The sequence below is a fragment of the Thamnophis sirtalis genome, unplaced genomic scaffold (assembly GCF_051295495.1).
Source record: "Thamnophis sirtalis isolate CommonGarterSnake01/CBP01778 unplaced genomic scaffold, rThaSir2_p1.2 scaffold_6, whole genome shotgun sequence".
Taxonomy (NCBI): domain Eukaryota; kingdom Metazoa; phylum Chordata; class Lepidosauria; order Squamata; family Natricidae; genus Thamnophis; species Thamnophis sirtalis.
In genome coordinates this window covers 112,276,778-112,294,972 of record NW_028261386.1, presented here as the reverse complement: position 1 = coordinate 112,294,972, position 18,195 = coordinate 112,276,778, and the positions used below count along the sequence as shown (strand labels likewise).

The following is an 18,195-nucleotide window of genomic DNA, read 5'->3' as shown; positions in this document are numbered from 1 at the left end:
TTCTTGAAACAGAATTTTGGGGAAATGAAGTTACAATAATAATAAGCATTGGGAAAATCAACTTTCATAAAATCCTACTTGGATGAATATATCAATACTGATTTTAAAAGTGTTTAACTTGGAAATAGTAGTCTTCATGATTCATATTTAAAATGTATTTCATATATGGTAATTGTAGACTCTATAGAATTTTCAAAGCCCTGGATGCTGAATTTCTGATAAGTTGGATACTGGAAGTTTGATAGAAAATAGACAAGAAGGTCCAGACCTAAATTATAGGCAGCTTTGAACTTTTAATGTTTCACTGGAGTAGCACATTTCACAATGCTGGTATGCATATTTTCGTCAGATAGTACCAGTACTGACATAATCCTAATTTAACCTAAACCTTGGGACATTATTTACAAAAAATAAATTATTGAAAATGTTTAAAATTACACAGATATAAGGGGGTATTATTTGGATTCTACACGTGTAGAGAAAAATTACTCTAACAAATATATCTAAAATATAGATTGTTGATATATCTGTACAATATATTACAGGAAGTCCTTATTTAGTAATCATAATTGCTTCTAGCAATTTGGTCCTTACAGGTAGCACTTGCTACGTGATAATTATGTGACAGTGACTATGCTGATGATTTTACTTCAGCTATCATTTGCTTTACAGCTTCAGAAGGATACAACCCCAAACAGCCAGCTAAACCCAAATATTGGGCAAGTTTCCAGAGGTCAACTCACAAGGATACTGGATAAAAGGGCAAATGTCCTTTTTCCTCACACCCCACCATTTGGAGTGCTCAAAACAAGCCTTGGAATAATTAGCAAGAAGAGAATTAATGTTTCTATTTAAATTCATTGTAGAGGAAAGGATTACAAGAGAGTAACCAGGCAGACAGTAGAGTATATACACTGAAATAAATGTACTCTAAAGTCTGCTGCTTCCCTAGTCTTCTCACACTTCCTGCCACCAGCTGCTTAAGAGGCCCAAAAACCTTTAGTATGAAACTGATTAAGGATTGGTCAATTTCAAGCAGCAGCTGTCCTGGGGAGATTTAATCAACTAATTAAGCTTATACAGCTGAGCTTGTTAACTTGCAATAAAGATGCATTATGCTGTGGAGAAAAGTAGCTGAGGAAGAGGGCGCTTATTCCACAAAGTGGGGTGGGGGGAGGTTGCTAAGGCACAGGACAATACAAATTAACTGACTGTAATATTGAATACATGACAGAGAGAGAGCGGGGAGGGGGGGAGAGAAGGGGAGGGAGGGAGGGGAAAGAGAGAGAGAGCGAGAGAATCTGCAAGTATTGTAAATATAGGCATTGGTTGCAAAGTAACTTTAATCACCATTATAACCAAATATGTGCTTTCTGAAACAGTAGCTAAATGAGGACTACCTGTCCTGGCAAAATGCACATTTAAGGTCAGATATTTAGGATTACATGCAAATTCTCTCTGTTCTTTCAATATACAGACTGTCAGAACGTAATTGCATAGAAATTGTTTCTAAGTTAATTGATGAAAAACAGTTGGATGTAGTACATACTCTTGATGGAAAAGAGTATATCACTCCTGCACAGATTAGCAAAGAAATACGTGATGAACTTCTTATTCGTGGTGGTAAGTGTCCATTGATATAATTTTCAAAATTTGACATAATTTGTTAAGTTGTTAAATATCACTTATTTTTAAAAAGGTGTTACTGAAATGTGTAACTTTCTCATTTAGGCATTGTATAATAATAATTTTAAAACTGAAATCATGGTACAGTGCCTAATAATAGATACTGAGATTCTACAAGCCGTATTTCCAGTAGAAGTGCATTTTTCCTGAGAGAGTACTTGAATTTAGCAGGAGAAACATTTTAGGCATTTCAGTTCTAAAAGCATTAGCCAAAATTCTAATAATACTTTTGTTTAAATTTATGTTGAACACTAAATTTCTCTATTCAGAAATCTCATTGAGTTCAATGACATTTTCCATCAGGTAAATCCCTTTTGTCAAGCTATATATTGCTTGGCTAATGTAATACTCAATGGTCATTTCTTAGAAGGAACGGCAAGAAAAGTATTTTTATATGGATTTCAAGCGCAGAGTTCCTCTCTGGTGGAAAATTACATATCTGTATTGAATAGAACCGTTAAAAATTTCATTGGACACAGTTTTTTTTTTAATCACTGCATTAGTTCACTGATATTTTATCCATGAAGTGAATAAAAAACAAAAAATAGATTTCCCACCTCTTTGCATTTTTATAAGAAATGCCTCTGTGGTACCCCAATGTGATTCAGGACTACATTGCTTTGAATATTTTCTCTCTCCAATGACATTTTCTTGACAAATCTTCCATAACTTCCTTCATCCTTCTGAAACATTCCTTGCCTGATAAAGGCAGTACTCCTGTAATATTAAAATACTTTCCAAGGCAGCTTTCATTCTTGTGAATGTGTTTGTTGTGATGCTTGTGGCAGCACCTTCCCAACCTCATAAAACACAGTAGATAATAGTTTAGCTCTTTTGAACTTCACTGTAAGGATTATATCATGTTTTTATAATAAAATGATTGCAGTTTTTATTGCAGAATGTAAAAAAAAAAATGCTAGCAATAGCAGTTACACATATACCGCTTCATAGGGCTTTCAGCCCTCTCTAAGCGGTTTACAGAGTCAGCATATTGCCCCCAACAACAATCCGAGTCCTCATTTTACCCACCTAGGAAGGATGGAAGGCTGAGTCAAACCTGAGCTGGTGAGATTTGAACAGTCAAACTGCAGAACTGCAGTCAGCTATCAAGACTTCAGCCCTAGCAATCTTGCTCTTCCTTTACTCAAATTAATGTTTGCATTGTGGAGTTGATTTCATTTTTACTTTAGCCAGGAAAGAAGGCATCTTTATGCCTCCCATTAAAAAAAAATCATTGAATCAATATCTTTACAAAAATAGCAGCCAAACCAGTGCAAGGCTTATTTTAAATACTTGTACTCAGCATTTTCTCCCTCTTTACTATTCTTGGTGGTGCTGATTCAGTCTTTGCTTTTAAAGTTGTAGAAGTCCTGTTCTGCGTCATAAATGGTATGTTCCCCTTAGTGCAAGAGAATACAGATATCCCTCGACCTAACAACAGTTCACATTCAAAGTTACAATGACACTGAAAAAACTGACAACCATTTTTCACACTTTTCACCGTTTCAGCATCCCCAGGGTCACGTGATTGACATTCAGATGCTTGACAACTGACTCACATTTATGACAATTGCAGTGTCCAGGGGTCATGGCATCCCCTTTTGCGACCTTCTGTCAAGCAAAGTCAATGGGGAAACCAGATTCACTTCACAACCAGGTTACTAATTTAACAGCTGGAGTAGTTCACTTAACAAATGTGGCAAGAAAAATTGTAAAGGGGGGCAAAACTCAACAAATTTCCCACTTAGCAACATAAATTGTGGGCTCAGTTGTGGTTGTAAGTTGAGGAAAACCTGTATATATAGATGAAAGTAGCATACAGATGGGGGCAACCATGCTGGAGAAAATATTATCGGCAGCAGTCATAGACATAATTAATGCTTAAAGTTGTCCCAAGTTACTTTGGAGATTTGAAGTCAAAATGAAAAACGTAATGAACAAATATTAATATTTCCTGGCATTCTTTTTTTCAAAATCTTATTACAGGTCGAGTGAACATTGTGGATTTGCAACAGGTAATTGGACTTCATTATAAACATTGTTTATTTTCCCTTTATTAAGTCAGGTTGAAGTTTATAGGTGTTTTTAGTGGCTTTGTCATTAAATAAAGGGGTTATAAACTGTTTGATATCTGTAGATTTTATAATCATTGTATATATCACCTATTTAGTTTCTATTATGTTTATAATTTTATACTTTATTCATACTGAAATCGTCTCATATAGTTTTAATTTCTTTAATTTCTCTTAAAGCTGTTGTAACTTTCTGAGAAAAGCTTTCCTTTTATTCATCCATTGAATGTTGGTGAGTGTATAAATAAAAATGAATATTCACCAATACATGCAGAAATATAATATTTCATTTCCATTAACCTGTTTTCTTCTCAAACTTCAAGTAAATTGAATCATTTTATAACATTTTAGTGATACATTACTTCATGTCTTGTTTTAATCTTTTTCAGATCTATATTTTAATTAAAATTTTGTGCATTGAAATAGCTGGTAAATAATTATGTAGGAAATTGTCAGTATATCGTTTTAACAGGCGGTAACAAATTAGATTTTGCTATATTTGCAGTATTTGTAAAACCAGATAAATTTTCTATAAACTATTTGTTCTGCATTTGTTCTGTTTCAACTGTTGTTAATTTGTTGAACTCGGGCCACAGACAGTGATAAAATACTAATTACTAACTTATTCCTCCTTTCTTTGCTCTTCCAGATAATAAACGTTGATCTGCTTCATATTGAGAACCGAGCTAACAACATTGTCAAATCAGATCGAACAGTTCGATTGGTATTGGGACAACTTATAGATGAGTGAGTTGCTTAGGATAATTAAATGCAATCTAATTATGGTTGAGACATAATTTTGAGGAATAGCTTTATCTGCATTTACATAAACCTTTCAGGTTTCAAACCCAATCAAAATACTATTCTAGACTTTATTGTAAACTGCAATATATTGTATTTTTCTTGTTAAACTGGAGACAAATGGTTCATCTTGAAATAGCGTCGCTGTCTAGATGGTAAAAAAAAAAATCCAAAGTAAAGAAAAGCACTCTGGATTTATTTATTTTATTTGTTTGTTTATTTATTTAATATATCAAATTTAGATTTCAGTAAGATTACTAAATAATACTAGGAGGGGAAGAGCTAAAAAAGAGAAAGCATGGTGAAAACAGAGACATTTATGTCTAATATCTAAAATGAAGGTGAATGAGAACAGTAACAAGTAGTCTGTCTTTGGGAACTAGTAAAAGAGACAAAAAGGAAATTTAAAAAAATCTTATTACATACAAAAGTTCCCTTACTTTTAAGTTACATTATGCTGTTTGGAGCTTGGGATTTTAGTATAAAGAAATACTGAATTTTATAAACTACAAGGAAGTTCATAGAACAACAGGACCAAAGAATTGGCTATTTGTATATCTCCATTTCCACTTTGCAGTTATATAGACCTGTGTGCAATTATATTCTATTATACCCTGGCTGTGAACTGCTTATAAGAAAAACAATAGATTGAAAACAGTAAACAAAAACAACATTAAAAACAAAAATCTCTATTAGGGAAGGCACAGTCTAAAATTCCTGAAGCCCTCTTAAAATCCACCAAAAAAACAGAGATCCAGAGGTATGATAGCATAATGTTCTCCAAACAACGAAATTGTTGCTTCACCACCTGAAAATATGGACTTAACAGTAACTTTTATTTGAATAAAATTACTCTGTTCCTTGAAAGTTTTATTGTCAGGCACTATACAGCTTTTTTGTTTTATCATCAAGTACCATTCCTAAACCAGTTACTGATGATATGTATATTTAGTAGCACATTTGAAATATTACACTAATACTGATTCTTCATGTCATATCAGAAATTACTTAGATCGCATAGCAGAAGAAATAAATGACAAGTTGCAGGAATGCGGCCAAGTGAAAATATCTGACTTATGCAAGGCGTATGATCTTCCAGGAGACTTCTTGAAGCAGGTAATTCATCTGAAAATTACTTTTTTCACAGAAACTATTTCACTTTGGTAGCTATTTGGATTCCCAGTTATATCTTAAATGTAATGTGATAACATATTTTGACTTGAGATTTAAACCATAACTGATCTCATATGCATAGGTATAATTTAGTTTTTTCTGCCACATTGTTAGGGTAAGGGGTTGTATCCAATCTCTTGGCAACTGCTTGCCTAATAACCAGGAAGTAAGGTAGCTTTTAAATTATGAAAAGTAATTCAGAACCAATTACATGATTGCTTTGATGAAATTCTCTATGAAACAATAGTAATTTGAATCCTGAGATTTTGTTAATGTGTTGCTTATATTGAATCCTCTAGTTGGTGGGATATAGGCACAGTAGATTTATTAATTTATCTGTTTTATATAGTGGTCCATCTCACAAGCAAGTGGCTCTGGGCATCATATAACAAAACTGAAAGAATAAAATAGAAAACCATTATTAATAAATATTAAAAACATTTTTTTAAAAACCCATAAAACTGCTAAAACCAAAAATAATAGATGAAGGGGTGTTAATAGTGCCATCTTACTAGTTCCCCTGCCTCTGGGGTCCTCACCCCCCCTGGCTAAGGTCTTAAAGGACCTTTGAAAGCTTAGAAGGAGAAGGAGATTTGACAGTGTGGGGGCCACAACAGAAAAGACTCTCTGTCTTAGGGCCCACTAAATGGAACTCCCTAAGTAGTAGAATCTATAACGTATCTATTCTGATAGATCTGGATAAATGAAATTGGGCAAAGGTCAAAGTCCCTCAGTTAACCCCGTCCTTTGCTATCTAGGGCTTTAGAGATCCATACCAACACCTTGAATTGCACCCGGAAACAAACTGATAACCAATGCAACTCATGCAGCAGTGCTCTACCAGAGACACTCATAACTGCTTATGACAGTGCATTTTACAGCAGCTGAAGTTTCTAGATACCCTTTATGGCCAAGCGCCATGTAAAGCACATTGGGATAATCAAACCAGGAAGTGACTAGGGCATGAATAGGGCCCATTGATCCAGAGACAAGTACAATTAATGCATAGTTTGAAGTTGGGCAAAAGCCCTCCTTGCCATGACTCAAGAATCCAGGACGACTCCCAGACTGCACACTGGGTCTGTTTGGGGCATTGCAGCCCCATCCAGCACCAGAGAAGGTGTACTATTTAGAATCAGGCACCCCAAAACCCAATGCCACTTATTCTTGCCAGAGTTCAGCTGAAGTTTGTTGTCCCCATCCAGACCTTCCCAGCCTCCAGACATCAGGGTAAGATGTCCATAGTATTGCTTAATTGACCAGGAACAGAAATATACATTGGATATCAACAGCATACTCATGATACTTCACCGATAGAGATTGATGAGTTCACCTAGCAATCTCATTATGTTAAACCGGAGAGGGAAGACCACCAATCCCTGTGGCCCCTGCACACTTGGGCCAGGGGCAGGATCTCTCGTCTCTCAATACCACCATCCAAAATCAACCCAAGAGAAAGGAAATGTATCCACATAATACTGTACTGCCCACTCTCAATCTTCTGAATGTATCTAGAAGGATACTATTGTTGCATTTTTCCTAACTCAATAAGCATTATATGAAAGCCTTTATTAACCAAGCTATGATGGGTGTTGTCAGTAATAATTATTGTCCTGTCTGTTGATGTTCATGGCATATGAAACATTGTGTATTGGCATATAAGAGAAGTAAATGGAAAGGAGCAGGACAAATTGGCAGGAAGACAAATAGACAATGAGTAATAGTGGTCCATTCTTTAACATTTGAATTACACATTAACAAGGTCAATTAATCTCTAATAGGATCAAAATATTGTGCAGCCAGAAGTAAAAGAATCATTTTCTTATATTAATGTACATAAAATTTGATAATGTGCAAGTTAGATATTACAAATGTGTTGAACTTAGAATTTTCACACACAAGAATTTCACCTATATAATAACGTGTAATGTGATTCTTCTCTTAATTGGTGTATTTTATTCTAGGCATTTTCTGTTCGGTTGGGAAAAATTATTCATGGCCAATTCGATCAGGAAAACCGTGGGGTGATTTTCACTAAGACATTTGTCACAAGACATCGGGCCCGTATTCGTGGTTTCTTCCGGGCTATTACCCGGTAAGTCAAAGAAAATGAAAAGATGCCTATGAGTAATTTAATGTGTTTATAAATGTTTTGGTGAAATGTGTATTTTGAAGGTACAAGTAAAATAATTTAACGTTCTGTTCTTCACAGATAGTCATGAAGTTTAGATTTGTGGAATGCCAAAAGCTTTAATGTTTGTTTTTTTTTTTGCTTAGCATCCGGCCATTCAGTTTTTAAACCAGCAGTAGCATTAGACTTATGTACCTCATCGTTTGTTTGGTACTCAACACACAAAATAGAATTTGTTCTGTCATCTGCCTAGTGACTCACTACATTATGGGAAAAGATAGTTTGGTACCCATCGTTTTTGGTATTCGTACCTCCTGGAACTAATTAACGATGAATACCGAGGTAGCACGGTATCTATTGTGAAATGCAGTTGCATGAAAAGGTTATATTGTATGTTTTCTTTTACACCTCATTTTAAAAGCATAAAACCTGTATTTGATTCTTTTTAAAACGTGAGACCATTAATCTTATAACAACTTTTCATAAACATTTCAATTATCAATAAAAGTGGATGTTGGTTTAGCTTCTGAAAATATTTTCTCTAAATACATTCAAAACTATATGAGTTTCCAAAGCAGTCAACATACTGCTTGTTAGCTGCTTTGGGCCAGTTACATTCTTGATAAAATCCTTCAAAAGTTTTAAAAGATACTGTAAATATGAGATCTGTATAGAGCAATAGAAAAAAATCTGGAATGATTTTTTTACTCTTTTCATGAAGAAAGAGGGAAAAGGGAAATAGGAAAAAGGAAACATTTGTACAGCTTTTTGCCCCTATTCACTTTTTACCTCTATTCCAATCTACTCTTATTTAATTTATTTTTGAAATATGGTCCCCAGACTACTGGTGATTTATAAAACTCCATCCAAGAAATTTTGTAGTCCAGAAGAGCCCAGTAGCTTCTACAATCCCTGCCTCCCTGTGTGTATCCTGACAGTTCATTTTGGGACTTAAAACTGGTTCATTGACATACAATTGATAATACAAGTAGCAACATTTTGGATAAATTTACTGTAATTCTAAGTACGTCACACTAGGCAGAATGATGGTCTTGCACAAGAACCCAAAAAGGGAAGTATGAAGTGGCATTATGATGAAAAATACCTTTAAAATAGATTTAATTGATTATTTAATTGGATCCTTAATATTGTACTCAGAATTGTTACAATCTTAACCATCAAATTTGTAAAGAGAGTTGTTATGATATGGTGTGCATAAAATCTAAGTGATAAATAAATGTTTAATTTGGAGTTAAATTCTATGGTATAAAAACTAGTTTATAAAACTAAAGATGGGAATGCATTCCACATTCATTATTTTATTTGCCAAAGGAGTCATTAAAAATAAAAACAAAGGGAGGGGTGTTAATTGGCAATCCCTGCATTTTCCAAATAGTTGCTTAGGAGTAAGCATATGCCTACTCCCTAAATTTCCACACTTTTTCATTGTATTACCATACAGTGCTAACAAACACACAAAAAGGTATTGCTTATTGAGCACAGCAAACACTAGAAAATAGTTTGTCTGTACTGAAGATCATATCTGGTTATTTAGGATATGGTGACATAGTATTTGACATGATGCTTATGTCACTTCTTTCTTAGACCTACACCAATAATTAACCTAATCACTCGACATGGATTTCAGGAACATCTGCTTTACTGTGAGTTTTGCTCAGATGCCTTCTTTATTTTCCATTTAGTGAAAGTAGCATTTCAAAGTGATAACAAGCTCATGATCTATTTTCTAGCTACATCTCTGTAAGCAACCATATTAATTTTTTGAGTCATCTGCAGAGCTTGGGAATCAGAGATACGGTTTTTGATTGATGCTCCTTTTTCTTCAGTGGGCAATGCTCAGCTGGTACTGTTAGGGGAGGGCATGTTGGGCACTTCAGTGTGGCATGCTTGACCTTCTCTCCTATTTTATTAACAATCTATATGAGCCTGCTGGAGAAGCGCCCATCCATTTGGGATCAGATATCATCAATACTGTTGTGGTGTCAAATTTTAGACGTCAATCCCAGACTGAACAGGTAATGTATAGAGGTCCTGACTCAGTGCCTAGAGGCTAGGATGGGGCAAAAGAGGCAAGACATCATTTCTGAAACTTTCCTGCGCCATGGAATAGTTCATCCCTTAACTCTTGATTGGATAGCATTGCCCCTGAAGGAGGTGATGAGAGTTCCCAGGTTGTCATGTTGAATCAGAAGATGGAAGCTAAAGCCAAGACAGTCTTTGGTTAACTTCAACACATTTACTACTGTATTTTTCAGAGTATAAGATGCTCCGAAGTATAAGATGCACCTAGCTTTTGGGGAGGAAAACAAGGGGGGAAATCTGCTTCTGCCTCCCAGCAATTTGCCTCCCTGCAACAAACAGCAAACAGTCCAAACAATATACATTGTTTGTAGTGTTACATTTCAGAATATACTTGTACAGATGCTGTTAAAATTGATGTGCTTTTAGTTATAGTTATTCTCTGCTATTTAAAAGAAGATAGAATAGCACCAGGCCTCTTCTGATCAAGCATTTATTTTAAAAAGCGTCTTCATTTTATTAAGCTGTCTTGAACCATAATAAAGCAGTCTTTAAACAATAAGTCTAATCATTTGAACATTCTATAGGCATTTGCAGTTATTGACTTACCTTCCTGTAGCAAACAGCCTAATTAGCACAAGAAAATATATATATGCTTCTGCCTCCCAGCAATTTTCCTCCTGGAGCAAACAGCAAGTTTCACTTTCAGTTTAAGCAGGCCTCCCGATCATCAGCTGTTTCAGGCTCTAGGGATTGCTATAGCCTATTGCAGCCTCCGCAAGCCCCATTTTCCCCGTTTGCTGCAAGGAGGTAAATTGCTGGGAGGCAGAGGCTAAAGGGTGGTGGACAGTTGGTGGGTAGGGCTACATTCAGTGTATAACACACACCCAAATTTTTGCCCTCTTTTAGGGGAGAAAAAGGTGCATCTTATACTCCAAAAAATACGGTAGTTTTGTCCTTTTTTAAAAAAATGATAACCCAAACTTTGTTATACTACTGCGTGTTGTTTTGTGTGGGGATAACTTTGAAAATGATTATGAGGCTACAATTGCTACAGTAAGCAATAGCTTACATATTGACATGCATTTGTCAGTTTAGCAGGACAACATCTGTTTAATTGGCTGCCAATTCACTTCTGTATCCAATTTAGTTGCCAGTAGACTTGGGCCCTTGTTACCTTAATTGTCATCATATAGAATTTGTTTGATCCATACAGTCTAATAAAGAGGTGTTCCAAATACCTAGCCAGAAGTAAGAAGAAGATATGGGACCTTCAGATTGAACCCTCCCTCTTTAATAGCTTACCCCCAAGTTATGTGTGCCCTTACTAAACCAATGACATTGGATGATAATAAAAACAGTTAACCTCAAAAGAGGATTTGAGCTAATATGATAAGATTCTTACCTTTTTGTTTATTATTATTGTTTTTTACAATAGGGTGTTATTTTATTAATGTTTTATCTCATGTGTTGTAAGCCACTTAGAATGAGAAGACTAAGTGACATTTTAAATAAATAAATTGGCTGCTATAAACAATCTTGTTATTCTTCCAGGTTGCCTTCATTTAGTTTCTCCATGTTTAAATTTGCAATCCTGTTGAAATCATTCTTTCCACTTGATAATATTTGGAAGCCTGAAACCACATGTCATTTTTCTTAGCACTGTGTCAGATTTGTTTTTGCCACCTATCTGTTGATTTTTTTAAAAAAAAAAACCACATAGAATTAGGTCTGATCTAGTTATTCCAGGTTTTTAGATGACTATAGCAGAGAGGTTGTTAAGGAAAAATAGGTTCTTTTATACATGTCATGACCATCATGATAGCTGATGGTATACAAAAAGTAGTTTGCACTCTATAGTTCAATATCTGACATTTCTAGGCAGATCTAGAAAAGATTGATGCCTGAAACACTGGAGATCAACTACCTGTCATTTAGGTAATCATAAGCTAGAAAAACCAGTGAATCTGACTCTGTACCATATAAGGCAGCATATTAACATTTCTTATTAACCAATTTCATTGTATACATGATGTAGAATGACAATAAAGGCTATTATTCTTATTATTTTGGTTTATATTCTGTGTGCTCACAATTAAAACAAAGCAATTACTGATCAACAATAACAATAAAAGAATCAGTTTAAAAACCAACTAAAGTCATTCATTCACCTAAAAAGGCTTCAGAAAAGAAGAATGCTATAACACTCAAGGTACAGGTAGTCTCAACTTACAACAGTTCATTAATGACCACTCAAAGTTATAACAGCACTGAGAAAGGTGAATTACGACTGTTTTTCAGGCTTACGACCTTTGTAGCAGCCCCATGTGATCAAAATTCAGATGCTTGGCAACTGGTTCATACTTATGACTGTTGCTGTATCCCAAGGTCATGTTGCAACCTTCTGACAAGCAGCCAATAGGAAAGCCAGATTCACTTAACAACCTTGATACTAACTTAACAACTGCAATGATTTATTTAATAACTGTGGCAAGAAAAGTCGTAAAATTGGGGTAAAACTCACTTAACAAATGTCTCACTTAACAACAGAAATTTTGGGCTCAATTGTGGTTGGAAGTCGAGGACTACCAGTAATTGCCTCTGCTCTTCAATGCAGAGATTGGGAAGAATGTGTCTTTTTTTCCCTACTCTAGGAAGAGGCCTTGAGCTTTCTTTGATCATCATTCAACTATTTCAGCCTTATTCACATGTTACTTTCTATTATCCCTAAAAGAGCCCAGAGCATTTTGTTCTTGCCGTTCAACCACTTTGTTGTCTGTCCTTGACAGAAAACAGAATAGCCATGCTATCAATAGTGTACAATGGTTGTTTGCTTGAATGCAGTGAACTGGATTCAGTTGCGTACCCATTTAAAATAGATTCATTGAAGTCCATAAAATGTCATCCTAATTTGCTTTGGAGCCAATTGCTTAGCCCACTCAAAAGTCTGGTGTTCTTAGTTCTAAAGTGCTATTCTCAGAAAGAAATTATTGTCTAAACTCAAAATGACTCTGTTAGAAAACATGTTGCTATGAAACCTATTTTTATTAAAATAATGGATGTTACAAAGCAAATTTCTAGGGACTTTATGTCAACAAGCTGAATTCTGATGTGTATAACTGCTTCTCAAAGTCCAGAAGCTTTCTAACAAGGGGATCAAAACCCCAAGAAAACACACATCATAACCTTTCATTTCACTTCAGTCTTACTTGTTTTTGGAGCTTAAGTATTGCAATAGTGAGAGAGATCTGCAACTATTTGCTTTAAAAATCTGGCTGATATTCCCTGTGCTTATATTTTAAGACCTGGTTGTTAGCTATGTTCTATTTTTTTAATATATAAATTGTCTATAAATTTATGAAGCAAAAAAAGCATATGTACAATATGTCGGAATCCATAACTTTTAGTATTTTGTAATACAGTACAGAATATACTCATTAAAGGAAATAAGTTCACAAAAATATATGCAAAGTTACTGCTTGAAAATCTATACATATTAGAAAAGAAGATTCCCCAAAATGTGCACACAAATATGTATGAATTGTCATGCTTATTTTTTTTATGGCTGAATTTATTAGCTGATGCAGAAATGGGACTAAACCTGTAGAAAATGCCCCACTGATGATGTAAGAGTAGATGGCAGAATATATAGAAATACATTGTCATTTAATCTAAGGCCAGGAACATGCCTAGAAGCACTTCTCCATTTCCCTTTTTAAGCATTTGAATTTGACTTTTGATAGCCATTATAAGAGACAGATGGGATTTGTAAAGTAAAAAAAAATTACACATTAAAAATCACTTTGAGAAATCTGTAATCCAAACTTTCATGCTTCCAAATTACAAATCAAGCCGGAAACTAAGCAAATCCTGCCTTAAACTATATAAGTTCACAAAAGAAACCCAGTTGTAGACCATTAAATGTGCTTAACTACTGTGTTCTGTGAGCTCTATACCTGAAACGTATGGGTACATACCTTATTGCAGCTAAATTTGTTTTCATGATTTCTTTGTAAATCTTTCTAATACTGCGGCTGCTTCATTTTTTCCCCCTCAGCTTTGCTTGAAGAACTTATTAATTCTGGATGTCTAAAAGGCACAGTGGTTGGTGGAAGGCAAGATAAAGCTGTGTTTATCCCTGACATTTACGCCAGAACTCAGAGTAATTGGGTGGATTCATTTTTCAAGCAAAATGGTTATTTAGGTAACAAAATCCTTTGTTTTAAAACAATTAAGAGAAATATATCGTAGATATTGTTTGTACACTTGTCAGTTCTCATTATCCTCGTGTACATATTTGTATGGCCAAGAAAAAAACTGCAGTAACTAGGGAAAACATGAATTCTTAAAAGGTTAGCATCACTAAACAGTAATTTTTACATTTGCTCTTTAATGTTCTCCTGTTAGAGGATTTTGACCATTCATTTTTTATGAAAAGAAAGAAAGCGCATACTTGGGACTGGAATCTGCCTATGATTCCTGAATTAGGAGTCACAATCACTAATTATTACATTCCCAGAAAGAGGGGAATATGTTCCTTTTTCTCTGGTAAAATAGAAAGAATTGAGAAATGTTGTAATAGCTTCATCAAAGCCCATGAATACAGATTCTAAAAGCAGTTTCTGGCTCAGAAAAATAATATATTGCTTTCTCATTTACCCTATAGGAGCTGGTAGCCAGTTTATTGTGAAGGGCAAAGCTGGTGGCAATCTGAGTTGTAGAAGGCTATATAGATAGAACTGCCCTTCATTTTTGGAATAAAGCTAAGATTGCTTTGACCACAATTTAGTGGTCAAAGCAGCCTTTGGGCATAGGAAAGTTTCTAAAACTGGGATGTTCTGGGGGGGAAATGGGGTGGTCTGTATAGCAGGTTCCCTCTTTGCAATAGATATTATTTGCTCTTAGTACTGTTTTCCTTAATGTGTTAATGGCTAGCAAGCTGATTGATACTGCTTTTAGGGTTTGATTATTTATTTTTGTATTACCTTTTGTATTAATAAAAGTGCCTCAGAGCTTTTTTGGAATTTAGTAGCATATAAATTGCAGAAATAAATAAAATAAGTTGAAGATAACAGGCTTTTAGGTAAGCTCAGAATAAAATTCACAGCCAATATATAAAGAAGGGCCTAGAATCCACTCAGAAGTAAATATTACACACACACACATACACACACACTTAATACTTTGTATGTCATTATATAATTTTGTAGAATTCGATGCATTGTCAAGACTTGGCATCCCTGATCCTGTGAGCTACATAAAGAAAAAATACAAGTCTTTGCCAATTTTGTTTCTGAAAGCATCTTGTGTTGGTCATGAAATTTTGGATCAGGTGGAGGCATCTGTGGATGAAGCCATCAGTTCTGGTCTGTGGGTGGATATTATGGTATGCTTATCCTGACTTTTGATTAGTTTTATTGTTGAGAAATAAGATCTAGTTTTCAGTGACATATGTTATCTAGAACGTCCTACATTCAATCCCAAATATATGTGAGAAGGGCTGAGAAAGAGTCTGGAATTAAATCTTACAGAGTACTTCCAATCATAATATGAGATATGATGTACCTGTATTTGTGCGTAGTTCTATAATATAATAATGCGTGTCTAATTGTGACAGATAGAAATAGTGTAAGTTCTAGAAGTACAGCCTCTCAAAGTGTGAGAATGTTGAAAATCATTCGACAAACATTTATTCTAATTTGAAAAGTATTACGGGTCTAATTTAAAAGAGTACCTTATGTCAAATCAATATTTAACCTGAGCAATAAAACATAATGCTGCTTGAAGTGCTATTTTCTTACAAATCTTAAATGAACAGATTTAGTTCTTAAGATATCCTTCTATATAATATCAGTGACATACTTTGTGTTGCTTCATGATTCAGTTGGGAAGAAGAATGTATTTTATATTTTGAAATTCTATCAGATTTCTTTGAAGGCTAAAATCTGATTTCTGTTTTATCAGCCCTTTAGAAAGCACTTGATATTAAATGTCTTTGAATAAATGTAGGGGTAAAATTTAAGTCGATTGTTACACAGAGACCTGAATGAGATTATGATTCCTAAATTAATAATGTACCTTGCTTATGCTCAATAGTAATTTATAATTTACATTGTTTTTACTACCAGCTTGAACTATTTCATCCTATTGCGGGACTTTGTCTAAAAGCACAATTATTTTACTGTTATAAATGACTGTTGAATTTTACTGTATGTCTGGAGCTATTAGAATGGAGCTGCAGTAATAATTTTTTCACTTCCCTGTAGCAAGACATACTAGATATATACCTGTCCTCATCCTAATAGAATTATTGCTTGAAACCAACTTCTTACAACCAAATATTTGAGTTACAATAACTTAACTTATATTTTAATATTAGTTTGTCTTAGTCTGCTCCTTTTCTTTATTTATGTTAAAGTGTGCTCACTGTTAAAATCTTGGGAGTTTTTCTTTATGTATTCTCCCATACAATTACATCTATTCAAATTTATATAGATATAATACAAGATAATATCAGTATCAAAATTAGCTTAATTCTGCAGTATGATTAGTCAAACTTGATTTATCCAGATGTGTATGTGGATTTCTACAATCATCACATTATGTTATCCAGCATCATGTTAATATTTTTATACCAGTTGTTGGAGATGTAAAATTTTGAATAAGGTTAGTTAGTTTTATGAAACTGAGATTTATATTGATACATTCTGTGCCAGGTTGCTATCATATATCAGATTTACAAATGACTGCTTATATGTTGTAACAATCAAATAAGGAGGATGGCACCAAAAAGCAAAAAGAAATTTCAAAATACTATGATAAAAGTTTATCATATCGGTAGTATTTTGAAATTTAAATATATTTTGCATACACTCTGAAGTGCTTACTTGATTTTTAAAATATTTTAGGTGGTTCATTAACCAATAAATGTAATCTTGAATATGACTGTTTTTGTTTTGTGATCCTAGCCTCTTCTTCCAAGTTCATTATCTGTAGAAGATGCCGGTATGTTGCTTCAGCAAGTGATGAGAGCCTTCAATAAGCAACCTTCAGCCTTGGTCTTTGGTGACACTAATGTAGTCAGTGAGAAATTTATCAGCAGCTGTGCTGATTTGTTTAGTGATCTTATGCACCAGAAAGCTGAAAAGGTTGGTTTACTGAGCGTAACATTTCAAAACAATCCTTGGAGAAGATTGCTTGCCTAATTTATAATTTCTAAGAGGGTAGCCTAAGCAAAATTGCAGCCAAGACATACATACTGTAAGTAATTTTGTGAAGCGTTGGGGGTATAAAGTGTAAACATTTCTCTGCAGGAAAAATAGCCATTTAGAGTGAAAGATAGTGAGATTAAATGTTTCCTATCAAAAACTGACATAATGCAGTATGTAGTGTCCAAGATAATAGTGATGAATTTGGATCTGACACATATGTTACTTTCCCAGAGATTATTTGAGCTTGTATCCATTATCAAAATATAATAATCATTCCCCATCAGAGAAAAGAATATCTAGTTCGGTATCGTCTTTCTAAAGATAGCCAGATAGCCCTAGGAAACCTCTTTGCTAATTGATATAAAGCTTTGGCCTTTTCCTGTTTATTCTTTACTGGTATGCAAAGATGCAATACTTTGCCACTGGGTCTCTTCCAAAGTGTTTCAACTGATGGACTCGAGGCAACGTTGCAGATAAATATGTACAACAGAGAGGGAACAATGGTTTCTGTGTCTGCAGAAATATATAGATAGGTTTTGGTTTTGATTTTAAATCAGAAACACAAAGCAAAGTGGCTCATCATGCACCTGCAAACCAACAAATGAACAGCTGTCCAAAAAGAGATGATTTGCAAAACGTCTTCTAAAGGACTTGTCCTGAGCATTTTTTTTATTTGCCTATCTCTGAACAAGGCTACAGACATACATTATTATAACTAGAACTGCTGCCTGATGGGGAGAAGGGTGCACCAATGACTTAGCTTACAGTTTTTATGTCATGGAGTAAGGGTGGGTTCCTACTAGTGTTGGTACTGGTTCGCTTCACACGTTGCTAGCATGTGCAAGTTTACTGTAAATTGTTCTGTGCAAAGATCATTAAAAGCTAATAAAAAGCCTGCCAGCAGCAAAGACCAGGGAGCCAGTTTGGGGGCGTGGCCAGCCTGGATTGCTGCTGGTTCTGCGACCTAGGCCAAATGATCACTACCGGTTCTCCTGAACTGGTGCGAGCCAGTAGAAACCCACCCTTGACATGGATGGTATATTTGAACTGCAGATTGTTCATAGATCTCATAGTTGTCCAA

General features: G+C 34.7%; 1 protein-coding gene across 1 annotated transcript in view; it reads left to right on the top strand.

Annotated features, from left to right (window-relative positions):
* UFL1 (UFM1 specific ligase 1) overlaps positions 1–18,195 on the top strand; it is a 36,409-nt gene that overhangs the window by 2,192 nt on the left and 16,022 nt on the right. Inside the window, exons 2-10 of the mRNA XM_014065965.2 lie at positions 1,478–1,623; positions 3,673–3,701; positions 4,408–4,505; positions 5,561–5,675; positions 7,697–7,827; positions 9,469–9,527; positions 13,961–14,107; positions 15,114–15,289; positions 16,872–17,051. Coding sequence (XP_013921440.2) covers positions 1,478–1,623; positions 3,673–3,701; positions 4,408–4,505; positions 5,561–5,675; positions 7,697–7,827; positions 9,469–9,527; positions 13,961–14,107; positions 15,114–15,289; positions 16,872–17,051 — 1,081 coding nt within the window. The remainder of the gene's footprint in view (positions 1–1,477; positions 1,624–3,672; positions 3,702–4,407; positions 4,506–5,560; positions 5,676–7,696; positions 7,828–9,468; positions 9,528–13,960; positions 14,108–15,113; positions 15,290–16,871; positions 17,052–18,195) is intronic.